Below are 13,959 nucleotides of genomic sequence, written 5' to 3'. Positions count from 1 at the left end.
GGTGTAGTGAATGGCACTAGAGATGAACATAGTCGTCAAAATACATATATATATATATATAGTTATAGTTATAATGTTTGGAGTTCTTTTATTGTCTCATCACATGGAGATCAGTTTGATATCTTGAAAGTGATAGTAAACAATTAGAGTTTATGTTGAAAAGAGTGCTCTGATGTGATATGTAATCTTTAATTCTTGATTTGGTATAGTGGGTGTTTTTTCTTGGCAAGTCCTTGTCGCAAGCTGGAAAGTCATTTTCTCTTTCATCTACTCAGGAACATGAAATACTTTGAAGAAAGGAAAGGGCGCACTTTTACTGTTACAGAAGTTGTTTTGAATCCAGTGTGTGAGTTCCACTCCTAAAGACATGTATGCCTTCTTCCATTTCACAATAAAGATGATAAATCATGTTATTGAATTTTATCATTTTTTGTGAATGATACACACAGTAGTTATTATATTAGATTGTATTGGTTATTTGTTCTTTTTCAGTTGTAGACGAAATTGAATGGTTTGTTATGTTCTGGCTTTAAACAGCAGTACAATAAGCACTACGAAAGTTTTTTTGTTTTTTTTATAAAGATGTATCAGAAAATGTATGTATATTTTTAAGGTAAGCCTATTATGTTTCATTCTTTTTTCAGACTTGTCAGAAAAACTTTTTGTGGGGAAAGATGTGAATGTGTTGAAACACTCCTGTGAAGTGGTGGTTTGCGTGTGTGTGTTCATCAGGAAATATGTGAATGTGTTCGGATACAGTGGCTCTGTGTGTGTGTGTTCATCAGAAAATATTTGAATGTGTTGAGATACTTCTGTACAGTGTGTGTGTTCTACGGGAAGGGTGTGAATGGGTTTGGACACAAGTGAAGTGGTGTGTGTGTGTGTTTATCAGGAAAGATGTGAACTTGTCACTTGTTTAAGTGGTGTGTGTGTTCCTCCGGAAACACACAAATAATGTCCCAGGGACACTTCAGTACAGCGGTGATCTATGTGTGTGATCTCCAGGACTCGAACGCCTGATCCCTCCCGGTGCCAACCCTCTGGACCCTCACTGGCTGGAGATGCAGCGCCGCCTTGCCTACCCTCCTGGCACGGCCCTGCCCGTCCTGCCCCCCGGGGCCCCAGGAAGTGGGGGATCGAACCATCTGCCCGGCGTCTATCCCCCAGTCTCTCTGGCCGGAGAACTGGCTGCTAGAGAGCGTGAAAAGCTGGAGAGATTAGGTGAGTGGTCAGTGGTCCTGTCCTTGTGTGTGTGTGTGTTTTTGGAGGAGGGTGTGGGGGTGTCAATGTGGGAGATAACGGGAGAGAAGAGGATTGGGAGGGGGTGGGGGTGTGCGAGTCATGTTTTACTTGAGCTGGACCGAGTGTGTTGTGTGTGGGATTGACAGAGTGGAGTCTTTGTGTGAAATTAAAGCTGCTGAATGAGTGTGTATATGTAAAGAGCTTGTTATGTGAGGTACTGGGAAGGGTTATCAGTTATATATGCCAGGTTGAATTAGCAAGATAATTGAATTTCAGATATTTCCAGAAGACCTGTTCTGTGATTATATAATGTTGTGTTGATGGAATTTACAGGTTGTGTGTGTGTGTATGTCTCAAGAGTATGAGCATGAATTGTCGACAGGGTAGTTCATATTTGCTGCAGAAGTGTCATCAATGACATAATGTTTAGTGATTGTGCATTATTTCACCATGTTTGGCTTGCTTGACTGTTTTTTCCTTGCTCTGCAATGATCATGTGACAAGAAGTACCAAAGAAAATGTGATGGAAGAATGCCACATATTCCAGCCCCGTATTTGCCATTGACCTGTGACCTTTTTTTCTTTGATTTTTTTTTTTTTTTTTTTTTCATTCAATCCTCTCCCTTTGGATGGTTGCTTTGTTACATGGGAAGAAAAGAGAGTGTCTGCCATACACAGTCCTAAGCCCAGTAAACACGGACCAATCAGATTGTTCACCATGACCACGAGCAGACGACAGCCAGGTGGCGTCATGGTGGGCGGTACTGATTGGTCGGTGTCTGTTCAGTCTGTTGTGCTTGCCGTTGACACTGAACAACGTCAGCGGCTGCTGCAGAGGTCAGTGGCTTGATGTCGGGTCCCAGAATGCCACTGGTACCTCCATACACAGGAGTGGATGGACTAGAGAGGAGGAGGGAACTTGTTACTTCTTGTCTCTGCCTCATTTGGGATACCAGAGCAGAGAAGACTATCACAGACACATGGAACTGTTTCTGTATTGATCCTGCCATCTGTATCTAACAAAACAATTATTACCAGCAGATGTACAGTGTCTGCTTAATACTTTACTTGGGTAAAATACTGAGTAGATGTAGGCACTCATGTGTGGTTTCTGTAAAATGAAAAGAGACTGCATTTTTATATCTCCTTGTTATGTCAGTAATGTAGATATTGAGTTTATGTAACGTTCACAAACCCACACACAAAAGAGAACTGTTTCAAGATCATGTGACAGGGAAGTGACTTGGACCTGCTGCAACACTGGACATGTTGACACCTGCTCATTTCTCTGTTCCACACTGCCCCTGTAGTTTGTATGGAAAAGATTACATTTGTCTGCCTAGGCACTGCCACCGTAGTTTGTATGGAAAAGGTTACATTTTTCTGTCTAGGCGCCGTCCTGAGCTATGCTGCAGATGTTCTCAAGTGGTCCCCTGCTAGACTTTGTCTTTTACTACACATCTTACTCTGCTCATGGCTCATTCAGGCAATACTGTTGAAATGTGATAAAACCACCTGCAGGCTTGTAGACAACCCTTGGCAAATAAATGATAGGACAGGATAGAAAATAAGATTCCTGTACAAGGAACATTTTAATTGTTTGAAAGGCTTAAAAGGTCATGTTCAGACTGGTAATTGAGTACACTAAAAGAACAAATGTGAAAGCAGGATTAGCACAAAACAGTGTTGAATGCAACAGAAAACCATACAGCCACCACATGTGGAAGTCACCGTTGTGCATTGAGAAGATAACGTGTTGGGTCATGCCTGTGGTTAACACAAAGTCCAGGAACTACATATTGATTTAGATCAGAGTTTGGACTGTGTTAGGGTCATGCTACATGTCAGTCCACTTTCACACACACATGCGCGAACACAGTGCACAAGCGTTTCGCTCAGACATTGCTGTCATTTACTTATCTAAACTCGTTATCTCCATGGCCCCATGTCTGTAATAGATGTGTTGATCCAAACATTTAAGAGAAAGAAAAGCACATATATTGTACATCCTGTTTAGTCACAATATTCTGCAGCTGATCAGTTTTTAGAGGTGTGTAGATTTTAATTGAAGAGGTAGTGAAGGGTAGAAGTGAAAATGGACCCCCCACCCACCCCTGCCTCCCAGTGTGGTGGTTCCATCCTGTGGTGGCATTCTGACGGACCTTTCTGCTGCTGCTGACAGGGATGTGAGGGGGCAGGCACAACAGACAATCCAGGTGCGAGATCAGGAAAAAGGAATAGCTTACGCCCTTGTGGCATTCCACTTTTCTTTTTTGATTGCTTTTGGTTTCTTCCGTCCCATTTTCTTTGCATGCCAAAATCAGCTGTCATCTTTGTGCATATTGACTTTTTTTCTTTTCTTTTTTTTTTTTTTTACTGTATCGGTGTATATTGTACATTGTCAGCTCCAGTGGAATGTTTAGTCTGTGTCCCATTGGAACTTGTATGAGGAGAGAGGTCAGGAGTGCACGTGAAGATGATGACAGAGGAAAAAGAAAGGGAAAAAAACCAACTTTGAAGTTTTTCCAACTCTGAAAAACTGGTGACATAAGAGTTCTGCACCTGATTGCAATCTGTAGACTGCCATTGCTGCAGTACATGCTAGGTTTACCACACATTTGTCAGAGGAAATCAAAGTGACCGTGATTTAACATTGGCCAGAAGTAAATACCTTGAATTATAGGAGAGCTGTATACCCCTGTTTTACTGTGATTTAGGAATACTGAGCTTGATGCTCATGACTTTGTTGGGTTGTGTAGGGGAAACTATTGGAGCATTACTGTGCCTCTTTCTTTAACATAGATTTGAACATTGAAAAAGAAATGTAGAGAAAAAAAGAAAAAGGCAGTTACAAAAACAAGAAAAAGGCAGTTAGTCATGTATTTTGTCTACTTGATACTAAGTGCTTTATTGATATTGTCAGAGTTTTATTGCGCCAAAGATTTTGTTTTGAAATTGAAGAAATAAGATAATTTTTCTGAAGGAACAGATGAGGTTAGGTGAAGAGTGGCAAGACAACAGCTGTGATCAGATTGTTTAGGGACGATTACTGTGACAGACTAGTGCACCAGCTGTAGACAGTCCGGCATCAAAAGGTGAATAGGAAAAAACATCAGTGGCCGCTATTGGTTGTTGGGGCGGATACAGCTTACAAAGGCTGGCTCTTGAGACAGCAGGGACATCAACGTTGAGTCAATAAAGAAGTCTGAGGAAGAGTTGATTATAAAAAAATTTTTTAAAAAATTTTTAAAGATAAAATTTTTAAAAAGTAGTATGAAGATGAATCAGTAAAAACAGCATTGAGAATGAGTTGAAGATCAAAGAGTAGGCCTGAGTTACGGTAAAGGAGTGGAGAGAGGAAGAAGAGTGGAAGAAGACGAGAGTAACGAACGAGTCAATGGTAAAGGAGTAGAGTGAGTGGAAGAAGACGAGAGTAACAAACGAGTCAATGGTAAAGGGAGTAGAGAGTGGAAGAAGACGAGAGTAACAAACGAGTCAATGGTAAAGGGAGTAGAGAGAGGAAGAAGACGAGAGTAACAAACGAGTCAATGGTAAAGGGAGTAGAGAGAGGAAGAAGACGAGAGTAACAAACGAGTCAATGGTAAAGGGAGTAGAGAGAGGAAGAAGACGAGAGTAACAAACGAGTCAATGGTAAAGGAGTAGAGTGAGTGGAAGAAGACGAGAGTAACGAACGAGTCAGTGGTAAAGGGAGTAGAGTGAGTGGAAGAAGACGAGAGTAACGAACGAGTCAATGGTAAAGGGAGTAGAGAGAGTGGAAGAAGACGAGAGTAACGAACGAGTCAGTGGTAAAGGAGTAGAGAGAGTGGAAGAAGACGAGAGTAACGAACGAGTCAGTGGTAAAGGAGTAGAGAGAGTGGAAGAAGACGAGAGTAACGAACGAGTCAGTGGTAAAGGAGTAGAGAGAGGAAGAAGCGTGGAAGAAGACGAGTAGTAGCATGCTCAGCCCCCCGTGGGGTGAGGCAGGGTGATGTACATGGCACGACGGTTGGTTGCTGTAGGCGTAGCGGGTGCCCACCACCCCCACCTCCCCGTGGACCTGTCCTACGCCAGCGTGGTGGAGCGTCTCTCTGCGGAGCGGCAGCAAGCTGAGCGCCTGGGCCTGGTGCCCCCCAGCAACCCCGAGGCCCTGGCCCGCCTCCAGATGGCCAGCCTGGCCACCAACCCGGCCGCTGCCGCCGCCGCCATGCACGCCCACACCCACGCCCACACCCACTCCCACACCCACCTCCACCTCCACCAGCAGCAGGAAAACAACCTGGCTGCCGCCGCTGCAGCCGCTGCTCTGGCGGGAGGGGGAGGTGGTGGGGGTGGGGGCGGCAGTGGGGGGGTGCCCACCCCTCTCCACCCCTTGGCCCATCACTTGTACCCCCATTTGCCCCTGTCAGGTAAGACCCCCACACCCGCTCCCTTCCTCTTCTTTGTCCAGCCACACATACGGTATGGAGGGCCACCCTTTGAACCAGCTTGGATAACCGTTCTGAAACCAATGAGTTGGCACAAACATCAGATTGATGTTTGTTCAGATCATGTCAAAATTGTTTCATTGAACAATGGAAGTCTTGCAGAAAATGACAAAAGAAATACAGAGATGGAGAGAGAAATCTGCATTTCAGATCCAAGTTGAATAAGCTGGTGTCCCTCCTATACTTTATGTGTGAACTAAACTGTGAATGAGGTTGGGGGTATTGAACAGTAAACAAGCACAGTAACTTTGGGCTCCTTTAGGAGAGAGAAAGACACACACTTTGTCATCCATGCTGACAGCACTGGTCAGAAGTTGTGGGTCTTTCATCTCTTTTGAAAGCAGCACAAATTAATGTACTTGTATACTGTTTAATGCGCTATGTACACTTAAGTAGGATATTTGCTTCCCATGTTTTTTGTTGTTGTTTTTTCTATTTCGTCCTGTTTCTTTTTGTGAGGCTAGAGGATAAGTATGGCAGACTCATCTCCTTCTAAACCCTGGTCCTTGTTCTAAAATTGTCGCTGCTCAGGCCACAAATAACCGGTTTTATTTTTTCGCTAAACAAAGAACCCTGGAGGCGACCAGGAACGAACGTGTGTCAGCATTCCATACCAGGTAAATTTTACTTGTGATTTTTTCAAAATATGAGGATGTCGCGAAAGCTGGAGAAGGAATGACGATGGGTGGGCCCCTGCCCACGTTTCCAGCCGCCCCGTGGAAAAAAGGGGGAGGGGCAGGCGGATGGTTGGACTCCAGTGCTTCCCCTGCCCCTGCCCACGTTTCCAGCCGCCCCGTGGAATAAAAGGGGAGGAGGCCGCACATTTTCTTTGGTACCCTGGTGTCCTCCCTGTGTGCGTGGTTGTGTCATGTGCTCCCTCTCCACAGATGCCCAGCAGCTGGAGCAGATGTCCACCCAATTTATTTACCAGTATTACACCCAGCGCGGTCTGAGCACAGACCAGCTGGTCTACATGCAGCGCATCACCAATGAGTTGTATTTGCGTGCCAAACCTGACCGGGGGGTCATAGACCCTGCACAGTTGGTCTATCAGTTCTCTCGTGAGTTGGCTCATCTTTTGCTTTCTTTTCTTTCTTTTTTTTCATATTTTTGTTTATTTGTTTTGTTTTTTTTGATTTTTATGTTTCCCCATTAAATTCCCTCCACCCCCATATTTATTTTTCACAGAAGTTTTAACGTTGGCTTTTTGTACCGAAAGGAAAAGACGAGTCTTCATTCAGATCATCCAGTTAAAACAAAAGATAATATTGCATTTCACATCCCTCCCCATACATCTGAAGGGAGGCTTTACATGACATTCATTGATCAGTTAATATATACATTGAATGTCAAAACAAAACATTTCAATAGCAAAGAAAGAAGGAAAAAAATTCAACAATGAAAAAATAACAAAAAGTGCAGAATGCAGAACTTTCCATTTTATAATCTGTTGGAATGTTGACCAATTTCCATGCAGTTTTACTTTTTCCCCCCCAAAGAAAGTGATGAACTGATCAACAGTGAAATTTACCAGGGTTTCGCAGTTAAACATATGTCTTGAAGCATTGGTAAGCAGAGGTTAGTGACACAAGTTCACCTTGTTATAAGGGATTTGTGAAAAACACTGACAACTCTGAACAAAGAACTGAGTTAAACTTCAGTGGATGTGAAAGTGAGATTGATAAGAACACTTAAAAGAATTAGAAGATGGAGGTTTGAACACCATCAGTGGATGAAGTAAACTGGCCAGACCAACTGTTTGAGTTGAGTATCCCATGGGCTGTAAAGGGAAGTTTAAACCACATACATCATCGTCTTCTGCATTCGTGGGCTGCAACTCCCATGTTCACTAGTTTAAAATGGTGGTACATTTTATTTCCAAGTGGGCTTTACATGTGTGACTGTTTTTACCCCGCCATTTAGTGATGCACTAAATATGTAAAAGAGCAGTCATCATCAGAATGCAATTCTTAATACATTGCAGTGACCCTTCAGCAAGGAAATGATAGGACTGCAGTAGTGTGAGTGGTTAGCTAGACTTTGTCTTGGTTGCACTTCGGAGGAATGACCTGAAAACTGAATGCACTATTGAACAGTGACCAGAAAACCAAATGCATGACAGTGACCTGAAAACTACACTACTGAAGAATGACCGGAAAATGTATTGCACTGTTGAGGAATTACCTGAAAAAATTCAGATAGCACAATTTTAGTATGACTGTAAATCTAAATTTTGATATTGAAGAATGACCTAAAATCTTACTGCACTGTTTAAGAATGACCTGAAATCTAGAAGTTGATATTGAATAGACGTGAAAACTTACTGCTCTATTGAAGAATGACCTCAAATTTTTAAAAAAGCACAATTTAAGAATGACCACAAATCTCAAATTTGATATTGAAGAATGACGTGAAATCTTACTGCACGACTTAGAAATGACATAAAAACTTTTATAATAGCACAATTGAAGAAAGACATGAAATAAAAAATTTGTACTGCAGAACAACCTGAAAATCTACTGCTCTATTGAAGAATGGCCTGAAAACTAATGATAGCACTAATGAAGAATAACCTGAAAACTAAAATATTTCTGCTTAAAAAAAAATACCTGCGAAATTTTTTGCAGTACTGAAAAGTGGCCTGGAAATGTATAACACTATTTCATGATATGGCTTCATCTTCTTTTTAAGTCATTGTGTGTGTGTGTGTCGTTGTCTTTGGGTTTTTTTTTTATATATTTTTTTTAACCTTCATTTTAGCTCACAGTGTGAATAGATCTAACACAATGATTTGGTTCAAACGCTTCGGTTTGGTCGTTTGGTCACTACGAAGTCAGTATTGGAGATTGGTAGGTTCCAAGACACCCAATACAGGAGATAGGTTTGGTTTCAGTGCACTCAGCACAGGAGATTTGTTTGGTTTTGATACACACAGTGTTTAGTAGTCATGGACGTGAACAGTGAATGTAGCAGTTCAGTAGTCGTGGACGTGAACATGGAATGTAGCAGTTCAGTAGTCGTGGATGTGAACAGTGAATGTAGCAGTTCAGTAGTCGTGGACATGAACAGTGAATGTAGCAGTTCAGTAGTCGTGTGTGTGAACAGTGAATCTAGCAGTTCAGTAGTCATGGACGTGAACATTGAATGTAGCAGTTCAGTAGTCGTGGACATGAACAGTGAATGTAGCAGTTCAGTAGTCATGGACGTGAACAGTGAATGTAGCAGTTCAGTAGTTGTGGACGTGAACAGTGAATGTAGCAGTTCAGTAGTCGTGGACGTGAACAGTGAATGTAGCAGTTCAGTAGTCATGTGTGTGAACAGTGAATGTAGCAGTTCAGTAGTCATGTGTGTGAACAGTGAATGTAGCAGTTCAGTAGTCGTGGACGTGAACAGTGAATGTAGCAGTTCAGTAGTTGTGGACGTGAACAGTGAATGTAGCAGTTCAGTAGTCGTGGACGTGAACAGTGAATGTAGCAGTTCAGTAGTCGTGGACGTGAACAGTGAATGTAGCAGTTCAGTAGTCGTGGACATGAACAGTGAATGTAGCAGTTCAGTAGTCGTGGACGTGAACAGTGAATGTAGCAGTTCAGTAGTCGTGGACGTGAACAGTGAATGTAGCAGTTCAGTAGTCATGGACATGAACAGTGAATGTAGCAGTTCAGTAGTCTTGGATGTGAACAGTGAATGTAGCAGTTCAGTAGTCGTGGACGTGAACAGTGAATGTAGCAGTTCAGTAGTCATGTGTGTGAACAGTGAATGTAGCAGTTCAGTAGTCGTGGACATGAACAGTGAATGTAGCAGTTCAGTAGTCGTGGACGTGAACAGTGAATGTAGCAGTTCAGTAGTCGTGGACATGAACAGTGAATGTAGCAGTTCAGTAGTCATGGACGTGAACAGTGAATGTAGCAGTTCAGTAGTCATGGACGTGAACAGTGAATGTAGCAGTTCAGTAGTTGTGGACGTGAACAGTGAATGTAGCAGAACAGTAGTCGTGGACCTGAACAGTGAATGTAGCAGTTCAGTAGTCTTGGATGTGAACAGTGAATGTAGCAGTTCAGTAGTCGTGGACGTGAACAGTGAATGTAGCAGTTCAGTAGTCGTGGACGTGAACAGTGAATGTAGCAGTTCAGTAGTTGTGGACGTGAACAGTGAATGTAGCAGTTCAGTAGTCGTGGACGAGAACAGTGAATGTAGCAGTTCAGTAGTTGTGGACGTGAACAGTGAATGTAGACCAGGTGAGTAGATGATCCTGTGTTTGCTTTCATTTTGTCCCAGTGAAATAAGAGCGGGAAAGGTTTTTTCTTACACATTCAAGAGCTGGTCCATTTTCAGAATGAATGAAAGTAGAGCTTTTGGTTTAAATAATCTTTAATTGTTCAACAGTACACATGATTACAGTGCAGTGAATGACAAAAGAGCTTAAAGCTTATACTGTGCTCACAACATTGCACTTCAATTTCATCATGACGGCTGATAAACCATATTATCAGTTGTATCAAATAACATTCATAAACAGTAAGTAATGAAATAATGAAATAAAACAAATAAACAAACAGTACATAATATAGTAAAAGTAGAGCATTTGCAAAGAGCAAGTGATCTGGATCTGACTGGAACAATAAAGGGGCATCATAGAAAGCATGCCACCCACAGAAACAACTGTGGCAATATTCTGTTGATTTACATTGGTCATGGTGAGGGGGGGAAAATACCAAAAGAGCACTGTTGAAAGGAGGTCACAATATACCGTAGCACAAACTACAGGAACAGCAGTTGATGTTTGCTTGTTCCCTCTATGACCCTTGTGATTCTGACAGTGATCAGACTGCTGGACAGAAGAGTAGTGGGGGGGGGCAAATTTTATACCCCATCTGTCACTTTACATAGATGCTGAACAAAAAAAACCAAAACTGTACGTAAAAAGAGAGAGAGGGAAGGTGTGACAGCAGTGAAGATTTCAGCTGGGAAAAGTGACAAAGATACAAAACAAAACAAAACTACATAAAAAAAATAAAAAATTTAATAAAAAAAGAGAGGGAAGTGGTTTGTGAAAGCTGTATATCAGATTTCAGCTGGGGAAAGTGACAAAGATGCTGAACAAAAAGCAAAACAAAACTTTTTAAAAAAAATTTAAACATAGGTGGTTGTAAAAACTGCAAAAACACCATCAGCTGGGGAGTCTTAACTCACTCAGTACGGCCAGTCCTCTCTTCTCCTCTACACAGACCCCTCGGATGTCCAGTGGGTGTCTGAATGATCCAACCTTTAGCTTCCGTCGTCAGAATTGTGGTATTCTTTGTCAACATTCACCTCTTCAGTATAAGAGCCTGGTGGTAATTGGGGTGAAACGCTGTCAGCGTCGTCTCTTTCGCCGTTCGTATGGAGAGAGAAGTCCCCTCCGATGGAGAGAGCTGTTTGTACAACTGATTCCATGTCCTGGCAGTAAGGGGACATCAGACATCTCAGCACAGGAAGTGTAGTGTCAGTGGAAGGTAATAAGGTGAATTGTGGTGACAGTGGAAAGTAATAGGGTGAAGAGGTTCTTTTTGTTACGGTGTCGGCTTGAAGACGTCAGGTGAAGAGGTCCCAGTATGGAGCTGTTCATATGTCACTTTTTCTGCGATGCAGTGTACTCAAAGTGTACTCTCTTACTGTATTTTTTTTCTTCTTCTATTTTTTCTTCTTCTTTTTTTTAACTTACTTTGTTTTTCACTCAAAATTTTTGAAAGGGAGGAGTAAGGTCTGCCATAGACATCCTCATGGTCCTCATTCTTCCTTTGTATCAACTAGTTGTAATTCTGGAAGAAATAACATACTTTGTTTGCTGATTATTCTGAATTCAGCATAGCATATGACTTGCTGCTGACCACCACTGGTTATAGCTTGGTGGTGTGTGTCTGGGGGTTTGTTGTTGGTTTGTTGTGTGTGTGTGTTTATATGCAGGATATCAGTATGAACTTCTTTTTCAACAGAAAAGATGAAAGTTAAAATGCATGAAATATATTGCTGTATTGCTGAAATGTATTGAATGTTAATTGTGAAATGTGTTACATTATGTTACCTGTTAAAATTACATGATTTTGAAATTGAACTAATGTTGTTGTTTTTTTAATGTTAAACTCAAGGTAAATATCGGTGAAGGAAAGTAAGGAGGAGTTTGAAGTAAAAAGCCAACTTTCCCCAAAATTGGGGAAGATAATCTCATTTTTAGGCAGGCAGTAGCAGTCATCAAAAAACTTCATTGAGAAGAAAAGATGTTTTTTGGAAAGAACAATAAGAAAATTTTATTAATTTAAAAAAAGGGAAATAACTTGTGTGACCAAAAAAGAAACAAGCAAGGGAATTAACTGTGATGTGGTGACGTGCCCCTGACAGGAGCGGACCCCATGGCGGGCCTGCCCAGCGCCAGCGCCACCCCCACCTCCCTGCCCTCCCTGCACCCCGGCTCCCAGCCCCCCCTGCTGCCCGGCACCAGCTCCCGGGAACAGGAGCTGCTTCAGAGGGAGCTGTACAGCCGCGCCTACATGGACCCCGCTCTGGCACACCAGGTACACGCCCACCCCCCCTCCCCCCTACCCCTCCTCATGTCTGGCTTCTTTCTCCACTTTGTTCTGTGTGGGAGTATTGCCATGTTCAGTTCCACCCTCTTGCTGTTGCACTTTTTTTTTTTTTTTTCTTCTTTTTTTTTTTAGCATTACAAAAGTCTGTCACTTCCCAGCAATACATTATTGCCGGAGTTGAGTTTTCATGAATTTGATTTGAATTATTTTCTGATCACCACTCTCCTGTGTAGTCTGTTGAGTGTGGTGTGGTGTAGGATGGTGTGGTTCACTCTTTATTCACACTGATTTCTCTGTGTGACATTTGGGCTGCTCTCCCCAGGGAGAGCATGTCATTGCAGTGAGAGCACCACCCAGTTTTTGTGGGCTCTATTCTGCCTGCAGTTGTATTTTGTTTTGCTTTCAAAGCAGATTTTTCTGCATTAATAATTTTGCCTGGAACAACTCTTTTGTTGCCATGTGTGCTCCACGTGCATACTGTACTTGGGACCTCAGTTTACCATCTCATCTGAATGACTAGCATCCAGACCACCACTCCGTGTCAAGTGAAAGGAGAAAAAATACTGTCGAGTATGTTGGAATCAAACCAGTGCGCTCAGATTCTCTCGCTCTCCAGGTGGTTTCATTACCTCTAGACCAATTTCCACATAAGGTGTTGATGGCATGAGTGGTGTGTGTAGCAAGGTGTGTGGTGTGGTGTGACATGGTGTAGCTGAGGTGTGTGGTGTGGTGTGAATGGTTGGGTGTGGTGTGGTGTGGTGTGGTGTGAATGGTTGGGTGTGGTGTGGTGTGGTGTGGTGTGAATGGTTGGGTGTGGTGTGGTGTGGTGTGGTGTGAGCAAGTGTGTGTGGTGTGGTGTGAATGGTTGGGTGTGGTGTGGTGTGGTGTGAATGGTTGGGTGTGGTGTGGTGTGTGTAGCAAGGTGTGTGTGGTGTGGTGTGACATGGTGTAGCTGAGGTGTGTGGTGTGGTGTGGTGTGAATGGTTGGGTGTGGTGTAGTGTGTGTAGCAAGGTGTGTGGTGTGACATGGTGTAGCGAGGTGTGTGGTTTGGCGTGAATGGTTGTTGAGTGTGCATGGTGTGGTGTGTGTAGCAACGTGTGTGGTGTGGTGTGACATGGTGTAGCAAGGTGTGCGTGGTGTGGTGTGAATGGTTGAGTGGTGTGGTGTGTGTGACATGGTGTAGCGAGGTGTGTGGTTTGGCGTGAATGGTTGTTGAGTGTGCATGGTGTGGTGTGTGTAGCAACGTGTGTGGTGTGGTGTGACATGGTGTAGCAAGGTGTGCGTGGTGTGGTGTGAATGGTTGAGTGTGGTGTGGTGTGTGTGTAGCAACGTGTGTGGTGTGGTGTGACATGGTGTAGCAAGGTGTGCGTGGTGTGGTGTGTGTAGCAACGTGTGTGGTGTGGTGTGACATGGTGTAGCAAGGTGTGCGTGGTGTGGTGTGAATGGTTGAGTGGTGTGGTGTGTGTAGCAATGTGTACGTGGTGTGTGAGTGGTTGAGTGTGCATGTGGTGTGTGTGTAGCAATGTGTACGTGGTGTGGTGTGGGTAGCAAGGTGTGTGGTGTGACAAGTGGTATGGTGTAGCGAGGTGTGTGTGGTGTGGTGTGAATGATTTTTGTGTTTGTGGTGTGACGTATGGTGTGGTGTGTAAGGTGTGATGGCTGTGACAGCCTG

At 43.1% G+C, this 13,959-nt stretch overlaps 1 protein-coding gene across 1 annotated transcript in view; it reads left to right on the top strand.

Moving 5' to 3' along the window:
- Positions 1-13,959, top strand: part of LOC143287138 (uncharacterized) — a 327,313-nt gene that overhangs the window by 309,235 nt on the left and 4,119 nt on the right. The window contains exons 20-22 of the mRNA XM_076595083.1: positions 1,006-1,221; positions 5,262-5,648; positions 12,102-12,274. Of these exons, the coding sequence (XP_076451198.1) occupies positions 1,006-1,221; positions 5,262-5,648; positions 12,102-12,274 (776 nt within the window). The remainder of the gene's footprint in view (positions 1-1,005; positions 1,222-5,261; positions 5,649-12,101; positions 12,275-13,959) is intronic.

Source organism: Babylonia areolata, chromosome 11, assembly GCF_041734735.1.
Source record: "Babylonia areolata isolate BAREFJ2019XMU chromosome 11, ASM4173473v1, whole genome shotgun sequence".
Taxonomy (NCBI): Eukaryota; Metazoa; Mollusca; class Gastropoda; order Neogastropoda; family Buccinidae; genus Babylonia; species Babylonia areolata.
The sequence above is the reverse complement of the archived record's forward strand: the minus strand, read 5'-3'. Positions and strand labels throughout refer to the sequence as shown.